Source organism: Haliaeetus albicilla, chromosome Z (assembly GCF_947461875.1).
Source record: "Haliaeetus albicilla chromosome Z, bHalAlb1.1, whole genome shotgun sequence".
Lineage (NCBI taxonomy): Eukaryota > Metazoa > Chordata > Aves > Accipitriformes > Accipitridae > Haliaeetus > Haliaeetus albicilla.
Window position 1 is genome coordinate 28,555,648 of NC_091516.1, and position 15,673 is coordinate 28,571,320.

At 37.5% G+C, this 15,673-nt stretch overlaps 1 protein-coding gene across 2 annotated transcripts in view; it reads left to right on the plus strand.

The window, feature by feature from the left end:
• PTAR1 (protein prenyltransferase alpha subunit repeat containing 1) overlaps positions 1–15,196 on the plus strand; it is a 47,828-nt gene extending 32,632 nt beyond the window's left edge. Inside the window, exons 6-8 of one of the 2 annotated variants that reach the window (XM_069776760.1) lie at positions 2,702–2,755; positions 4,523–4,839; positions 5,425–15,196. In XM_069776760.1, the coding sequence (XP_069632861.1) occupies positions 2,702–2,755; positions 4,523–4,839; positions 5,425–5,773 (720 nt within the window). In that variant the 3' untranslated portion in view covers positions 5,774–15,196. The remainder of the gene's footprint in view (positions 1–2,701; positions 2,756–4,522; positions 4,840–5,424) is intronic. The other variant, XM_069776761.1, reaches the window with a different exon arrangement.
• The last annotated feature ends 477 nt before the right edge of the window (positions 15,197–15,673 follow it).

Genomic DNA, 15,673 nt, shown 5'->3' on the forward strand with positions numbered 1-15,673 from the left:
TTGCTAAGCTTGTGAATATTAGGCTGATACAGTGACACATCACTCACACTTTTAATGGCAGCTGCCGCATTTTGCCATCCTGTAAATACATAGGGAAGTGAGGGAGGAATTCAGTGGAGGTTGTTGGGTCAGCATAGCTATTGGTATGTCTTATGGGCCAGCTACTGCTAGCAGTGGATGTTGTTTACTGGTGTTTCCTGTTGTCAGCTGAGAAACTCTAAAAATAGCTGTATCAGATTGGTAGTTAATAGCAAGTATGCTCCACACTCCATGAGGGAGACAGACTCATCTGCCTAGCAAGTTTGTATGAAAAGATAGTTATGGAAAACTCAGAAGAATTACAGGATTGGGATAGATTGGAGTTTAGAAGTTAGGGTCAGAGGTCTATATTAATAGGAAACAGGGACTTTCACGTAAGTCATTAATAGCTGTATTAAAAAAGAGGGAAAAATTAGCACTGTTAATTAAAGCTCGAGTTATTTTATGCTTTAGTTAACAGTAGTTTGAAGATCGGGATAACACCCTGAGTGCTGTTTGCACTTGCTATTCCTTACTAATTTAAATAAACAAAGAATTGCACTGTGATAGAAATATCTTCTCAGAGCTGGAATTGTTGTGGTGGGTTTGTTCATTGGCAGTTATCAATGCTTTGTGTGACAAGTCAGAAGCATGCCTGTGAAGCAAGTGTTTTAAATTTGTTCATTCACTCCCAAGTCCATTTGCCAGTTCCCCTATGGGTCTTCTTTTTAGGCTGGTTACTAAGGAAGTAATTGTTTTCTCTAGTTTTGTCCAACTGGCTTTCGTTACCTCTGGCAAAATTTCACTGGTGCTGCTATTCCTTGAGCAGTGTGTTTAATCCATTGGGAAATCTCCATGTTGACTCTAGGCTTTTTTCATGACACCACCAATGCATCTCTTCAAATAGCCTAGCAAAAGGCATTTGGGATACAGGAAAATTAGGAAAACATGTGGAACATGAAAGATATCAGGAATCATAAAATCTGAGTCTAGGTGACTTTAAAGGCAGAATTAGAAAGTGATTATTCACAAGGTGTCATATGAGGAAAAAAGCAAATACAAAGAAGGACAGGGAAAAAGCAGACATTAGAGATTTTCACAAAAATATACAGGTTGTTTTCTTGCTGGATGTCTCATTTTGTCCCTTCAGCAATTTGTGTGTTTGATTATCTGAAAAGAATGGTCAATTTCACTGAGATGTAAGACTGGAACTTTGCTGCAAAAATTAGCAGATAAAACAGTCACTATGATTTTCCAGCCATTTAGTTCTTGCAAGGATGCCTCAAATTAGAGTACTCTGTATCATTTAGGGCCACATTTCTGCAATAGTACAAACTTTGCCTGTAGTTTGAGGCAGTTTTTATTATGGTGTACAAGGAAAGAGAGGCCAGAAACATGATGTGTACGTTGTATTATCATTGAAATAAGACTTCTCAAAACAGGTTTATCATTTATGAAACTGGCCTGCTTTGGAGGATTTGAGGGGGTAGTTTTGTAGCGTTTGGGTTTTTTTCCTTTGTTTTGGTAATCCTAATGCTTCTGCAGCCTGAATGTCAGTTCAAAATCTGGGAAACAGATACAAAATACTAGAGGAAAAAGTTTTGGCCGTGTAGGAAGATCTCACAGAATATAGATGTTTCTTCTTTCTTACAAGAGACAGTGAAAAGCATTATCTTGTTTGAATATAGAAATTTCAATTTGTTTTTCCTGCAGAATTTGAACCACATTAGCAAGTTTACATAGTGTTTGAATAGTGTTCATTAATGTCAACTAAGGATTTGTAAAGAAGAGATTGTTCCAAACCAATCTAATTTTTCTGGTATTGGAGTACTTGCCTCAGAGAAAGACAAGAAAGCTTGACTTCAGCTTTCTCATGTGACAGTACCATTAGGTAATGGGGGAGAAACAAGGGAACAAGGGCTCCAGACAGCTACTAATAAGTGGGTGCATAATTAGTTAGAGAACCAGAGTAAGAGTGTAGTATCAGTATAGTCTGTTAAAATTCATACCCATCATGATGCTTCAGAGAAATCATGCTGGTACAAAAATAGGATGTAGTTCAGCAAGGATGGACAAACTTTTTTGTTTGCTTTAGAGAGGAATACTCAACTTCATAATTACAGGATGGAGAGTGACTGATCAGGCCCTGCAATAAAAAACCAAGCAAAGAAACAAGTGGTGGGGTGGTTGTCATGAGGCAACACCTCTCTTGTTTGATGCCCAGAAGACAGAAGTATGTTCATAAGACACGAAGTAATTCTTCCTGTAGACATCCTCAGTAAAGGCCTTGGCTTTTTCTTAGATGGCTGCACCTCCAAAGGTACCTGTCTTTTGTGTGAGTGGACATTACTATATTTAATCTGGTTATCCTTAGAAGTTTTTTCCCCAGATACAATTCCTTTTCATTTCCCCAGTGTCCCTGACCAGGGAGGAAGTTTGAGGCTGCAGTTTATGGTGGGTAAGCACTTTAAAAAAGCCAGCACAGGGTCAGGGAGGATAGTAAGAGGGAGTGCAGACCCAGAAGTCGAGGCAAAGGTCACCAAGCGCATACGTCCTATTCTGGAGCAGGATGCCAGTTCCATGGTACTCGGCTCACCACTGAAGGTAGAAGAGGACCCTTTGTAAGAGGTTGTCAAGAGTGGGGAGGGAGGTGTTTTCATACAATTTTGTCTTTGCTTCACAGAAGAATGGCAAAGGGCTTGTGCTGTTCAATGTGGAAATGGAGAAAACTGGCGTGGTAAGAAAGAACCTCTGTTGGAATTCAGATGTTGCCTGGCCTTTTGTTTTACCTCCAGTTGTTTGAAGCATCTTCCACTGTTACTCTGAGGTTCCTAGGGGAGATGCGTTGTTTTTTGTAGATCTCAAGAGTTTTAATGGCAATCTTCTGTCTTACTTTTCTGAAAGAGGTTTTCTAGTTCAGGTAAGGAGTATTGCTGGGATTCGTTCTGTTTGCTTTCTGCAGGGAGTTAAAATGCATAATTACAACATTCCCCGGTAACATTGTAGCTTATAAACATATCAGGTAAATGAATTGGATTATTCTGAGATCTAAGTTGGACATAATGTGTGTAGTATCAGTTCCAGCTGAATAAACACTGGTCTGATATTTATGATGTCACCCTTGAGCCTGTGTTGGTTTTAGTAGGCTTTTAAATTTTCATGTTCAGAAATGTAAAATAGTAAGCTCAATTGTGCTGAGGAGAGAGAAGCTGATCTTGTGGTTTAAAGTGCAGAACTGGAGGTGGGGAGTTTTAGCCCCATTAAGAATGTGGGGAGGCGGGGGGCTGTTATTTAGTAGTGCCCTTCAGTTTGCTGATTCATAAAAGGAAGACGATGCTGGTATCTCTTGTCAAGATCTAAAAAAGCATCTTGAGTACCTTGGGTATCTACGTCAAATGCTTACATTGTTTGTATTTGCTCTAATATCTTTTAGAACAGACACACCACAAAAAAGGTGTATAACTAGCACATTTCCATAGTTTTCTTTGTGGGGGGCTGTGTTTATGAAAGTTGCTTTGCATCAGCTGGTCCTGTTAAGTAACATAGGCGGCTTAGAAAAAGAGATTAAAAGCAAGAATATATCAGTAAGGTTATATTCAAAGTCTGTAGAAGTAAACGAAAAAGGTAGTTTTGATCTCTTTGGAGAGTTAAAACTCCAGAGGAGGAGCAATGTGAGGAAAGAGGTTTAAAGCCTTTAAAAAAATACAACCATTAGTTCTAACAGAGAAAGTAAAGTAAAAGAAGCTTTGCCCAGTAGCCAAACTCACCCGTCTTCCCAGAAATAAATATTGAAGGTTTAAAAACATTCAGAATTCAGAGAAAATTTGTAGGTGCCAGCAGTATTAGAAATACAGCTGCTGCTATCAATGTTAAGTATTTACCGCAGTTATTGTGAAAGCCTTTCTGGGAGTTCACCTATTGCCAAGTCAAGCAACTGAACTATGGACAAATAGTTTTGTATTCCACAGGCTCTAGGACTTGGAACATAATGTTAGTGGTTGACACTCTTTCCTGGAAAATGAAAGTGTAAATTACTTTAAATCCTCTTTTTTCTTTTTTTTTTTTAAGCAACTCACCCACCCTCTGACATCCATAATGCACTAAGCAAAAATTAAAATACATCTAACGAATATCCATGTAGTTTGGTGTACCCTCTACCTCTGCCTCCAGTAGTCTTTATTCCTAACCATTTTGAGATTCTTAAACCACTGCTTATTTCTCATCATAAGTGGTTTGGGCTTTTTTCCCCTCACCCTGTGGGAAGGTTTCTGAGAGACCTACCTTTTCAAAGTTTGGAAGAACTTTGGAAGATAATTTCTTTTGTGCAGGGATACCTGCACACAGTGGAACAGGCTGAGTGATTATTTCATTTTTTGGTGTGTGTTCTTAAACCATTACCACAGTGGCTGAAATCCCCAGAGGAGAAGATTACCTTAATACAGAAACAGTGGTGGTAAATTCCTCCTTTATACAGGTTGATAACTGTTTCTGCTTTTTGTTTCAGGTTCTCCTTGATGAGCTTTCATCCACTAAATACTGGGTATCCATGCATGTCTCAGACCATAGTGGATTTCATTACCGCCAGTTCTTACTCAAGTCCTTGATAGGCAGAACTGTGACTGACAATAATGTACTGGCACAAAATCAAATCATAAATGAGCAAAACCCTAGCCTTCAAAAGGAGGAGGAGAGTGCAGGGGCAGAAGCTGCCTGTGCAGAGGAGCAGAGCGTGGATCTCCCCCACCATTTAGAGGAAGAATTGGAGCTCTGCACTGAACTGATTGACAGTTACCCAGGGCATGAAACCTTGTGGTGTCATAGGTAAGAGAACTTGGTCAAAAAAGCATCCTTCTATTTGTGGATTGTTCTTTCCCTGACGTTTCCAGAGAAATTGTTCTGATTTTAAAAGTTACCACTCAATAAAAAATTTCTAAGCTACCATATCTTGAACCTTTGGAAAACATTCAAGACCATAATCAGAGCTATTGAATGGAATATTTGATTTGGCTTAAGTATCTTGTTGATGTAAGCTCTACTTGTCCCTATAGTTTGTGCAAGAGACACAAGATAGTGTTAATCGGCTTTTTCACACTTAAAATGTTTAAAGGGCAAAAGATGAGCAAAAGATAGGCAGAAGATGGGTCAGCTGCAGAAAACCTCTGGTGTATACGTACGTACATACATACCAGCTGGGTGTATGTACCTGCAGATTTGCCAAAGTAACATTGAGCCCTTTTTTGTAGAGTGTGAGCAATGACAGCAGATTTTCTGTCTGTTTGTGGGGGAATCTGGTGGGATGGCAAATGAACTGAAGCAGTTCAGCAGCAACAGCAGATTATTTTCAGTGCATGACTTTTTTTTTTTTTTTCCTTTTCTTTTTTTTTCTTCCTTCCTTTTCCTCTGAAGAAGGTGTGTGTTCTACCTTCAGCACCACCTAAGCAACAAAATTCCTCTTCTGAGTGCAGTGGTATCATCTGTGGACAGCAGTGATGAAACTCTGAATAATTCCCACCACAGTCCTGCAACAAGTCCCATGGCACAAGCTATGGATGTTGATGGTTTGAATGAATCCAGCAGCAAACAAGGTTATACCCAAGAAACAAAACGCCTGAAGCGTGCTCCTATGCAGGACTCTTTTGGTCCAGAAGTGGAATACCGGTTCATTGATAAAGTATTATCAACTTGTAGGGATGCGGACCAAGCCAGGTTTGCTACTGCTTATAGGAAATGGTTAGTTACTTTTTTAGGTCAGTGAAGGAAGAGTTTAAAGCCTTCAGGGTTCTTTTAGTGCAATATTCTCTTTTTAGACACAAATGCATGTCTTGGTTGCAAGTGTTAGCTAACCGTGTGTTTCTCAATCTTTTAATGGTCAGTCCTAAAGTTCATATTCAGATTAGAAGTCTCTCACTTTATTTATTAAGGAACTGGTATACCTTTGTATTAATCAAATGCAGTTTGTTCTTTAATCTTTTTAAGAAATCACTTTGTCAGCTTCCTACCATGCCATTTTCTTATTTTCTAACTTCTGCATTAAGGTGGACTCTGAATCATTTGGCTTAAAAAAACAAAAAAAAACCACCAAAAAAAAAAAGGAAAAAAGTCCCAAATGCTTTTGAGACAGCGTGTCTGGAAAAAGAATAGGAGGATCTGTCAGTATCAACTAAACCTGTTTCCAGGTTGCTCCTCTTTACTATAGTGGCATCTTGCTGATACATTTTTGGATTCAGACTATATTGAGTGCTATTACTTTTGTATTAGCAACCTTTCGTAGAACACCAGGCTGCAGTGTTTCTTTCTCAAGGCTCCAACGCTGTTTTCCAACACCTTTTACTATTATAACTATTCTACTATTGTAACTGGATTTTTGCTTGCTTATTAGTTGTCACATGAATTTGATAGGAATGTCTGTGAAGTTGAAATCCTGAAAAGCAGATAGAGGAAAATGTGACACAAAATAGTTCAAACACCATTCACGCTTACACTTACATTCAATGTTATGTTTGGAAATACTTTTCTTAGAACAGACTGCTTTACCTTTATTTCCTACTTGGTATTTATTTATTTTATCTCAACAGTCCAGAATTAATGGCACTTGATACACATTTCTGAATGTATTATGTATACTGCAGAATCTCAGCCTGCTAAACCACACATCGGTAACTTGTATTTAACCAAGACCATACAAGTCCACTAGATGATGGGAGTAAAAACTCTTCTGACTGGTCACTGAGACTATACAATTTAAAAAAAAGACAGCAGGAGGGAGCTATCTCTTCACTTTTGTTCTTTTGCAGAGCTTCAGTCTTTGAGGTTTTTTTCGACTCTTCCTTAAAAGCACTTCTCCAACCATACATCTCTGTTTACATTAACTGTAAATTTTAAGGGAATTTGAAACACATTTCTACTCCAGTGAAATGAAACATGAATGGTTTATTTTGTCATTTCCTTAGAACTTGTCTATATAAGGGATTTTTTACACTAATGGAATTGTGCTGGTCCAAAGACCCAGGGGAGAAACATTGTACAAGTGTAGAAGCTTGTACAATGGCAACATCACCTCTGAACAGACTATTCACTGAGGGGATTAGATTTTCAAGCTAGAGTCTTTGCCAAGATTGCTTTATGTTTCTCCTGCCCAAAGTGCCTCCTGACTGTGATAAGATTCAAGCTGCTGTTTCTGTTGGGCAGAGAGAGCAACAATGAGGGAGAAAAAAACCAGGTAGCCTGCTCAAAGGTATAATTTGCAAGGAAAAAAGGCACTTGAAACATGCAGAATTCCAACAGTTTTAAATAATTTGATGGATGGGGGTTACTCTTGCATTTCAAAATGAAAATAGACCACCTCTAGTCTTAGAGAGTATGGTCGTAATTCATTTCAGGCACAAAGTAGCTAACAGAGACATTTATAAATGTACACTCTTCCATTTACAGTATCTAGATAAGACTGACATAGGCTTTAGCATCTCCATGGCAAACCTTTGTCCCAGTGGGCATCCACACCTGGCTCTGTATAGCTAGGAACGACTTACACGCCTGTTTGTTTTGAAGTACTCAGGGATGTTGTCTTGGTTGATGGTTTTAGTTGCAGAAGAACGTAATCAATGTGTGAAGGAGGTGTGGGAATGGCTTGAGAGGATAATTTTGTCATAAGATTCTGTCTCTATTGACCACTGACAAATGGGTAGTTTCAGGTACAAACCGGAGTCTGAACTTAAGTTCTTAACTCAAGCAAGAACTTTTACCCATCCCAGTGGACTTGATGCTCTTTGATTATGAAAGATACATTAAAGCATATGTAGAAACCTGGGTCAGCTTGATTAACAATATCCCACTAATGAGTAGTATGAACCTGGGAAGTATGAAGTCAGCTGGCAATGTATTAAGGATTATGTTCTTGGTTCTGGATTACTTAGTAATGTAGTTATGTATTCTGTTTACCTTGGCAAAAATTACCTGTTCATGAGAAAAATTTTAGCGGCAGGAGCAGACTGGGAAACGGGAGCATGCTAAGAAGTATTTCTTGAACTCTGGAAGGGAAGACGTGCTCTCTTCTTGCACTGGAATGACTGAGGTTTTTAGAGGAAAAAATTTATATTAGAATCTGGCTTGAAACCCGTTACGTATTTCTTCCAGACTATAATCTGAAGTCTTAGTTGGCTTTCTTAGAGCTATATCGTGGAAGTACTGTGCTATTGAATTAGACAATCTTTCCATCGTGAGCACTTAAGATCAGCTGCCCTCATATACAGGTATACAGTTCCTATTCATGTCAGCATGAGTTATGCGTGCTGGTAGGAAGACAAGATTTGGTCCTATGTAGCTGAACAGAGTTGCATTGTATTTTCATACTTGGAAAATGTTCTGAGAGCTCTGATTAAAGATGACGCTGATTTTTTTAGTACTTTTACAAAACACTGATGGCTGTAGTACGACTCTTAAGTGTGAGTTTTTAAAGCCTACACAATAAAAGTGAAATTGAAACAAGTCATATCTTCCGCTTTGAAAGAAATGCAAACAATAAGCCGTCTAAATGGAGCTTTAATTTTTTCATGGTAACAATATAAATTACATGAAAGAAGAAATTACATAACTAAATTACTTCAAGCTGCCAATGTCCTGAAGCCTCTTATGTGAAATAATTGAAGAGATGCTTCCAACAAATTGCATTAAACTTACAACTGTGTGATGTTCTGGCACTATGATCTTTGAAACATACCTGTCTAACCATTCAGTATCACTGCAGAGGCCCATGTGGGCACCAGCTTGAAGAAAAGTGGCTTCAGGCCATTGGTAGTTAACATGCATAAAGGTTACCAAGTACAGCTACTGTGTGTCAGAGGTTTATAATGTAGTCAGTGAACATTCCTGCAGAGAAAATGTCCAACAGAAGCTGCAGAATACAAGGCTCTCACTCTGAAGTTCCTTCAAATATAAGATCAAACTTTGTAAATGTCTTCATATAAAGTTCAGCATCTTTACTGATTTTATCTTCTGCTATAGTATGTGTCATTTGAATTTATACGAATTCTTTTTGTTCACTGGATTAGTCTTTGCAGAAATTTTTTTGTGCTAGAAACAAAGGGTTTTGAGGAACAAAAGTAATTTGAAACTACAGAAATTAGAATAGAAGGAATCACATTTTTAAGGGGTTGAATTCTCTGCTGCTAAATACATTCACTGTTATTTCATTGGCATTTGGTTTGTCATGTGTTACAGTCACTGGAGCAACACTTGCAGCATTAATGACAGCTACAATATACAAAAAACTTGTATAAAGTTGTTATTGGAATGCATTGCTATAGCTGCTCTGATTAATATTCGTTAATCTACTCATGCCTGCTTATTAAGTGTTTTATTGACTTCTTACATATTCTTTACACAATCAAACCCTTGTGTCATTTAAATAGGGGGAAAAGTAAATTGTCAGTTTATACTGTTTGATTAATTACCTTATGTAGAACTTGTTTTAAGACAAGCAGAGTGATAATATAGTGAGAAAGCATAGATTCAGTCTTACAATCAAAATATCTGGCATTTCCAGTTTTGTGTTAGTGCTGCTTAATTAGAATGTGTAGCTAGTCTTTATGAACAGGAGTGAGTTTTTTCTGAAGTAGATAATTAATGAATTTTTAAAATAGTACTGTATAATATTGATGACCAGAAACAAAGGGGTTTGGAAAGGCTCATCTGCATAGCTGGACTTAACAAGCATACTTTTTCAGAATAACATGTAATAGAATGCACAAAATGTGACTACCAGAGAATAATTTAAGTGGTGAGTCTTCAGAGACTTGATGATTGAATTTTTGGACAAGGTTGGTTGCTTAGTTTTGTTTTGCCTTCTGTGAGGAAAGAATGTTCCTTAGTTTTTTTAATTTAATAGGAAGTGAAATGTTGCACTTAAAGCATGGGGAAAAAAAATCCCTCAACTCCTGAGCTGTATCTTCTAGAGCAATTTTGGAAAAAGCAGTGAAGTGTAGATGTGACTTTTAAATGCATGTTTGTCCTGTATTCATTTGGTGATGAGGGGTCTTTACAATTAGATCTTACTGTTTTATTTATGTCAGATGTAAAGGAAAGAGGGTAACTCACCTATTCTCAAATGCACTTAACATTCAAGTTAGTTTCAAAGGAAGTTCAGTGTCCCTGTCTAAGATAATTTTCCTTCTTTTTTTTCCCTATGTGCTGAGGTGTGTTTCCTTCCCAACCTCTTCTCTGTTCTTCCAACCAGCAAAGAAGAATGTAGCAAAGCATTGGTGAGGTGGCCTCTTTTCATGTTTAGATAACTCTGACTACCTCCCAAAAAGTGCTCTGATTGATGTCCTGAAGTGGAGTTCATCAGGCTCAATTTTTTCAGAACCTCATGCTAGGCCTACATCCTCTTTGAGAGGTGAAATGCAAGAGCTTTATCTATGAAGCCATCTAGTTTCCCCAGGAGAGTTTAAAGGAGAAAAGCAAAAAAACCCATCATGTAGTTAAAGTTGGGAAAACTAGAATTAGCATAAACTTTCATTAGTCTTTTCCTCTGAAGAGGCAATGTATTGCTGAAAAATGGAGGAAATATGTGCTTCCAAGGAATTCCTTGTAGACAGTTTATGCTTTTGAATTATAGACCTGACACTTTCTAGTGGCTTTTACTTAGTGTGTAATGTTACTTCTCAGGGCATAGTGTATTGTAGTGAATTAGGGTACATTTTTACAGTTTATAATTATTGATTTTAAGAAAAACCCATAAATACTAAACACGTAATAACTGGCTTTTAATTTTTTTTTGTCTAGCATAGCATTTTATATCTACCCACAAGCTAATGCTGTTCCTAATGATTCACACTAGACCTTACCATGTCATCTGCATCATATTGTTATTCTGTATCTTAAATTGCTGTTGCAGTCTTGCAGGAAGCTCCTGACAGTTTCTGGGTTTCTTTTCTGGGTTCCATAGTACTATTCAGTAGGATATTCAGTAGTATCTCACAAAGACATATGTTGTTGTTGTGGTTTAACCCCAGCCGGTAACTAAGCACCACGCAGCCGCTCACTCACTGCCCCCCCATCCAGTGGGCTGGGGGAGAGAATCAGAAAAAAAAGTAAAACTCGTGGGTTGAGATAAGAACGGTTTAATAGAACAGAAAGGAAGAAACTAATAATGATAACAATAACAAAATGACAATACTAATAAAAGGATTGGAATATGCAAAAGAAGCGATGCACAATACAATTGCTCACCACCGGCCGACTGATTGCCAGTTAGTTCCCGAGCAGCGATCTGCGCCCCCCGCCCAACTCCCCCCAGTTTATATACTGGCCATGATGTCACATGGTATGGAATACCCCGTTGGCCAGTTTGGGTCAGGTGCCCTGGCTGCGTCCCATACCAACTTCTTGTGCCCCTCCAGCCTTCTCGCTGGCTGCGCATGAGAAGCTGAAAAATCTTGACTTAGTATAAACACTACTCAGCAACAACTGAAAACATCAGTGTGTTATCAACATTCCTCTCATACTAAATCCAAAACATAACACTATACCAACTACTAGAAGGAGAATTAACTCCATTCCAGCTGAAACCAGGACAGTTGTAATGATGGGGAAGCTTTTTACCGTATCTGTGTTGATGCATTGTGTATCTTAGATTTATTTTTTTAAAAAACTTTTGTTAGGAGTCTGAGTACTAGAATTGCAAAAGCTTTTAGTTGTTGATAGCTGGCAGGTGGTTGTGTACAATACAACTATTCTGAAGACCAGAACTCTTAACTGAAGTCTAGTTTATTAAGCATCTTTATCTGCACCATCTGGAACCTGCTGTTAATCCTACTGTATAGATGGAGGTGGGGAGAACCCACAGTGAAGTGCATATTTCCTTCACAGGACACTTTCTGAACAGAATATAATTCTGGTAAAACAAAGAGCTTTTCTTGGATGAGGTATTCCTGTATGTTCATTGTAAATAAAGTTATGAAATTGGTATGTTATTAATATGGTAAGATTTCCTGGGTGGCTGCATAGAATGAATAGATTAATGGGTTTTTTTAACAGAGTATTACCTGTTAGTGAAAAATCACATAAATGATACAAGGTACCAGAACTTGTTTTTACAAGACAAAATATATTTATACCTACTGTGTTCATTCCCTTTTGTTCCAGTTTTTATTTTTTGAAGTGGCTACATTTAAAACTGGGTAGTCATCTTGAAAAGTGTGCTTGGGAATGTCATCTTTAATTTCATATAATAGGAATATCTGTCTTAAATGGTTTTAAGCAGCATTAAGATCCAATGTAGTGACACCACTACAGTATTCAAGTTAGCCATTAAACACTGATTTTGTAACACAGTCATGTCTATTAAAGCACTATTCTGTGTAGGGCAAAATGTTTATTTTACCATGATACATGAAAAAATATTTAATTCTCACAGCTTTCTTATTAGGGGGAAATACAGTCAGTTTTAAACATAATATTTTGCAATATTTTTTCTATGAAAAATTCTCAGATACACAGTTGTGACCATTGTAAATTTTATGTAGATTTCCAATGCAGATAAATTAGATAAATGGTAAATTTTGTAGAAGAAATAATAAAATGATGATAGGACATTAAGACACTGGAAAGTAATCTGGTAAGTGACCAGTGTTCTACAGGATAGTCAGTGTAAAGCATTAAGTTTGTTTTTCACTGGTCTTACTTTGTCATAGGATGAATTCTTTTCAGAAGGGGATTGTTTTCTTTTCTTTTTCATTAGTAGCTTATCTGTGAATAAATTATCTGTATTTATGCTCCCATAATAAGTGTGCATGTATATGTAGGTGGATGGATGGATGGATGGATGGCAGAACTATAGTTATGTAATGTCCTGTGAAAAAGGCAAAAATCTCCCACATACAGCTATTTTTATATAACAGTGGTGATCTGCGAACAGAACTCTTCCATGGAAGACGACCTGTCCTAAGTCTGAATCTAGCAGGATCATTGCCAATGTCAGGGTTTTTGCTGAAAGCAGTGAGATATCTTGCTTACCCTCTCTGGTTTAGTCTGCCCTACTTTCATGATACTTGGGCAAATGTGTGCGTACACAAACCAAATTATTAGCGGTGGTGTTTATTCAGGTGCTTGTAGGGAGTGTTTGAGATGGTGGAAGAGTTTGTAAGGTCTTGCAAGCTGGGAGAACTGGGAAGTGCTCAGCCAGTGTCCTACCTGGGGTATACCTTTCAGGGGTCTTCCAGGAAGGAACGCACAGGCATATTTTGTATGAAGTGCTTCAGCATCACAGGAGACTGGGGAAAGTACATCAGACAGAAACTAGCAACTGAAATTGATATTTGAAGACAAAAACCAAGTAGTCTTTTTGGTACTTTATTTTCAATATTTTTCTCACATTCTTTTTATAAAAATGAATCACATTTAAAAAAGATTTTCGAAGTTACTCATCATTTTGAATGCCTTCTGATTTTGAATTATTGGATTTGAGAGCTCTCCTTAAAGGGCTCGGTTTTATTGGAAAATGCTAGCACCTTTTCTCTCTCCTCCTAGACAATGTGATTCATTCCAGCTGTTCTAAAATGAGCACCTGCAATCACAGGGCATTACTGAAAATATTGTTCATCTTAAATGCAAAACTTAAAGAAGCAAGGACATGTTCTACTCATGCAGGTTTTTGGTTTGGTTTTTTTTTCATTTTCTCTTACTGCCTGCTAGGACAGAAGGCGGAAAGAATATGTAAGGAAGCCCTGAGTAGATATGTACAATCTTGGTTTACTTCATTTGGGGGTTCATTAAATCAGAAAGCTTAGTATGAGCAAGTAATAAACCCTCCAGTGTCCTTGTACAGAAATAATTTGCAAGATCTAGTTGTTAGTTTGTTTCCAATCTGAGTGCTTGATTTTTACATCTGTTGAAATGAGTGACAAAATTCCCACTGACTTCACTGACATAGGATCAGGCCATGCTGCGGGGAGGATATCAGTCACTACATGGTAGCTTTGACATATTTAGTGTGATGCATTGTGACTTCTTTGTCTTTCGCAAATGGTCGTATTTATGGCTTCAAGGAAAAAAGCAGTTAGGGTAGTGTCTATTCATTAGCACTGTGACTGAGGAGAAACTGTTAAGGTTGTAGAATATTATAGGTTTAAAAGGGCAGCTAGAGAGAAACATGGGTACTATGAGGTATCAATAGCTAAGAAGGCTTCCTTTTTTCCTCTCTTTCCCCCCTCTTTTCCCTTCCCCTCTTCCTCTCCCTTCTCTCCCCACCCCCACATCCCCACCCCCCACTCTTTTCTCCCTTTTCTAGTTGAAAAAAGTTTCATACAATATATTAGTTTCGGAAGTATTGCATATCAGTAGCATATAGGTCAATGCCTGAGTTTTATGCAAGGTATTTAGAGACAGATGGCAAGATTTTAAGTGCCATGTCATAATTGATGCAATACTGAGGGGAGAAAGTCTTAATAAATAGTGAATGGCTTAAGTGTTGCAGTTCTCCAAGCGTGCTATATACATTTATGTATGGTGCAAGAATAAACTGCACATTTGTCACCCTGTCATCTCACAAATGCTTATAACTAGGTAACAGCTAATTTCCTTTTTAAAATGCATCTGCTTAATTTTGATTTGAGATGTTCTACACTTATGTGTTGTTATCTAGTACTAGGTAATTTTCTCCACACCTTTAATCCATCTTCAGTGTAACCTAGCCAAATATAGATTTTCATGGTTATAAATCTAGTTTTGCTGTGAAGGGAAGTTGAAATTCTGCCATATAAAACGTTCCGTTTTCTGATGTCTAGTTAGAAACATAGGAGGGCATCCTAGCACTGCTTTCCAGTTGTACACACTGAATTTTACCTTGTTTATCTTAAATATTTTGTATTGCATGTTAATTAAATTTTTACATATCCTAATAGTACAAAAAAAAAAAAAAAAAAAAAAAAGCACCCCTACAGTCCTAACTATTCTATGCAGATGTCTTCCAAAATTTACAGGTACAATTTGAGTGGTGGTGGTTGGTAAATGGATTTTTGTTTTTCACTTATTTATCAGCAGACTTGTTTTTATATGTATTAGTGACAGAATGGACTAAGCACAGCTGTAAGTTATTGTATTTCTGTAGAAAACAGAAAATAGTGTAAAATTGTTTTTGTTAAATGTTGGCAGTTTTTAAATAAACTTTTCATCTCCTAAAAAACTCTTGTTTTCTCGGACAACCTATTTACCCTGGACTTCAATTTCATTGTTTACCAACAGATACTCTTCCTAATTATTGCTAATCTCTTTTCCATGATAACCTTCTTTTAACGGGAACTGTGTCTTCTCTTGTGAATTTAGGTGAAAGCAGCAAAATTATTTTTGGTCTGTTTAAATGTCAACAGTTAAGACTTTTTCAAATGCATTCCTACATCTTTTTTCAAGCTTAGTCTATGAAAGGATGGAGATGAACAGCAGGTTTTCCATATAAGAAATTTCATTCTGGCAACGGACAGCTTGCTGTACTGTCTGGAGTTGCAGAACTTGGACAGCTGAATGATGCTCATGTTTCTGTAACTTCTTTAAGTTTCAGCATGATGTTCAGTGGCATGCTTGCCTTTTTTAAAATCAGGAATCAACTGGAATAGCTTATGCCAGTCTTTCCAGAGTCCATACAATTTCTGTGCTGTTGTAATTG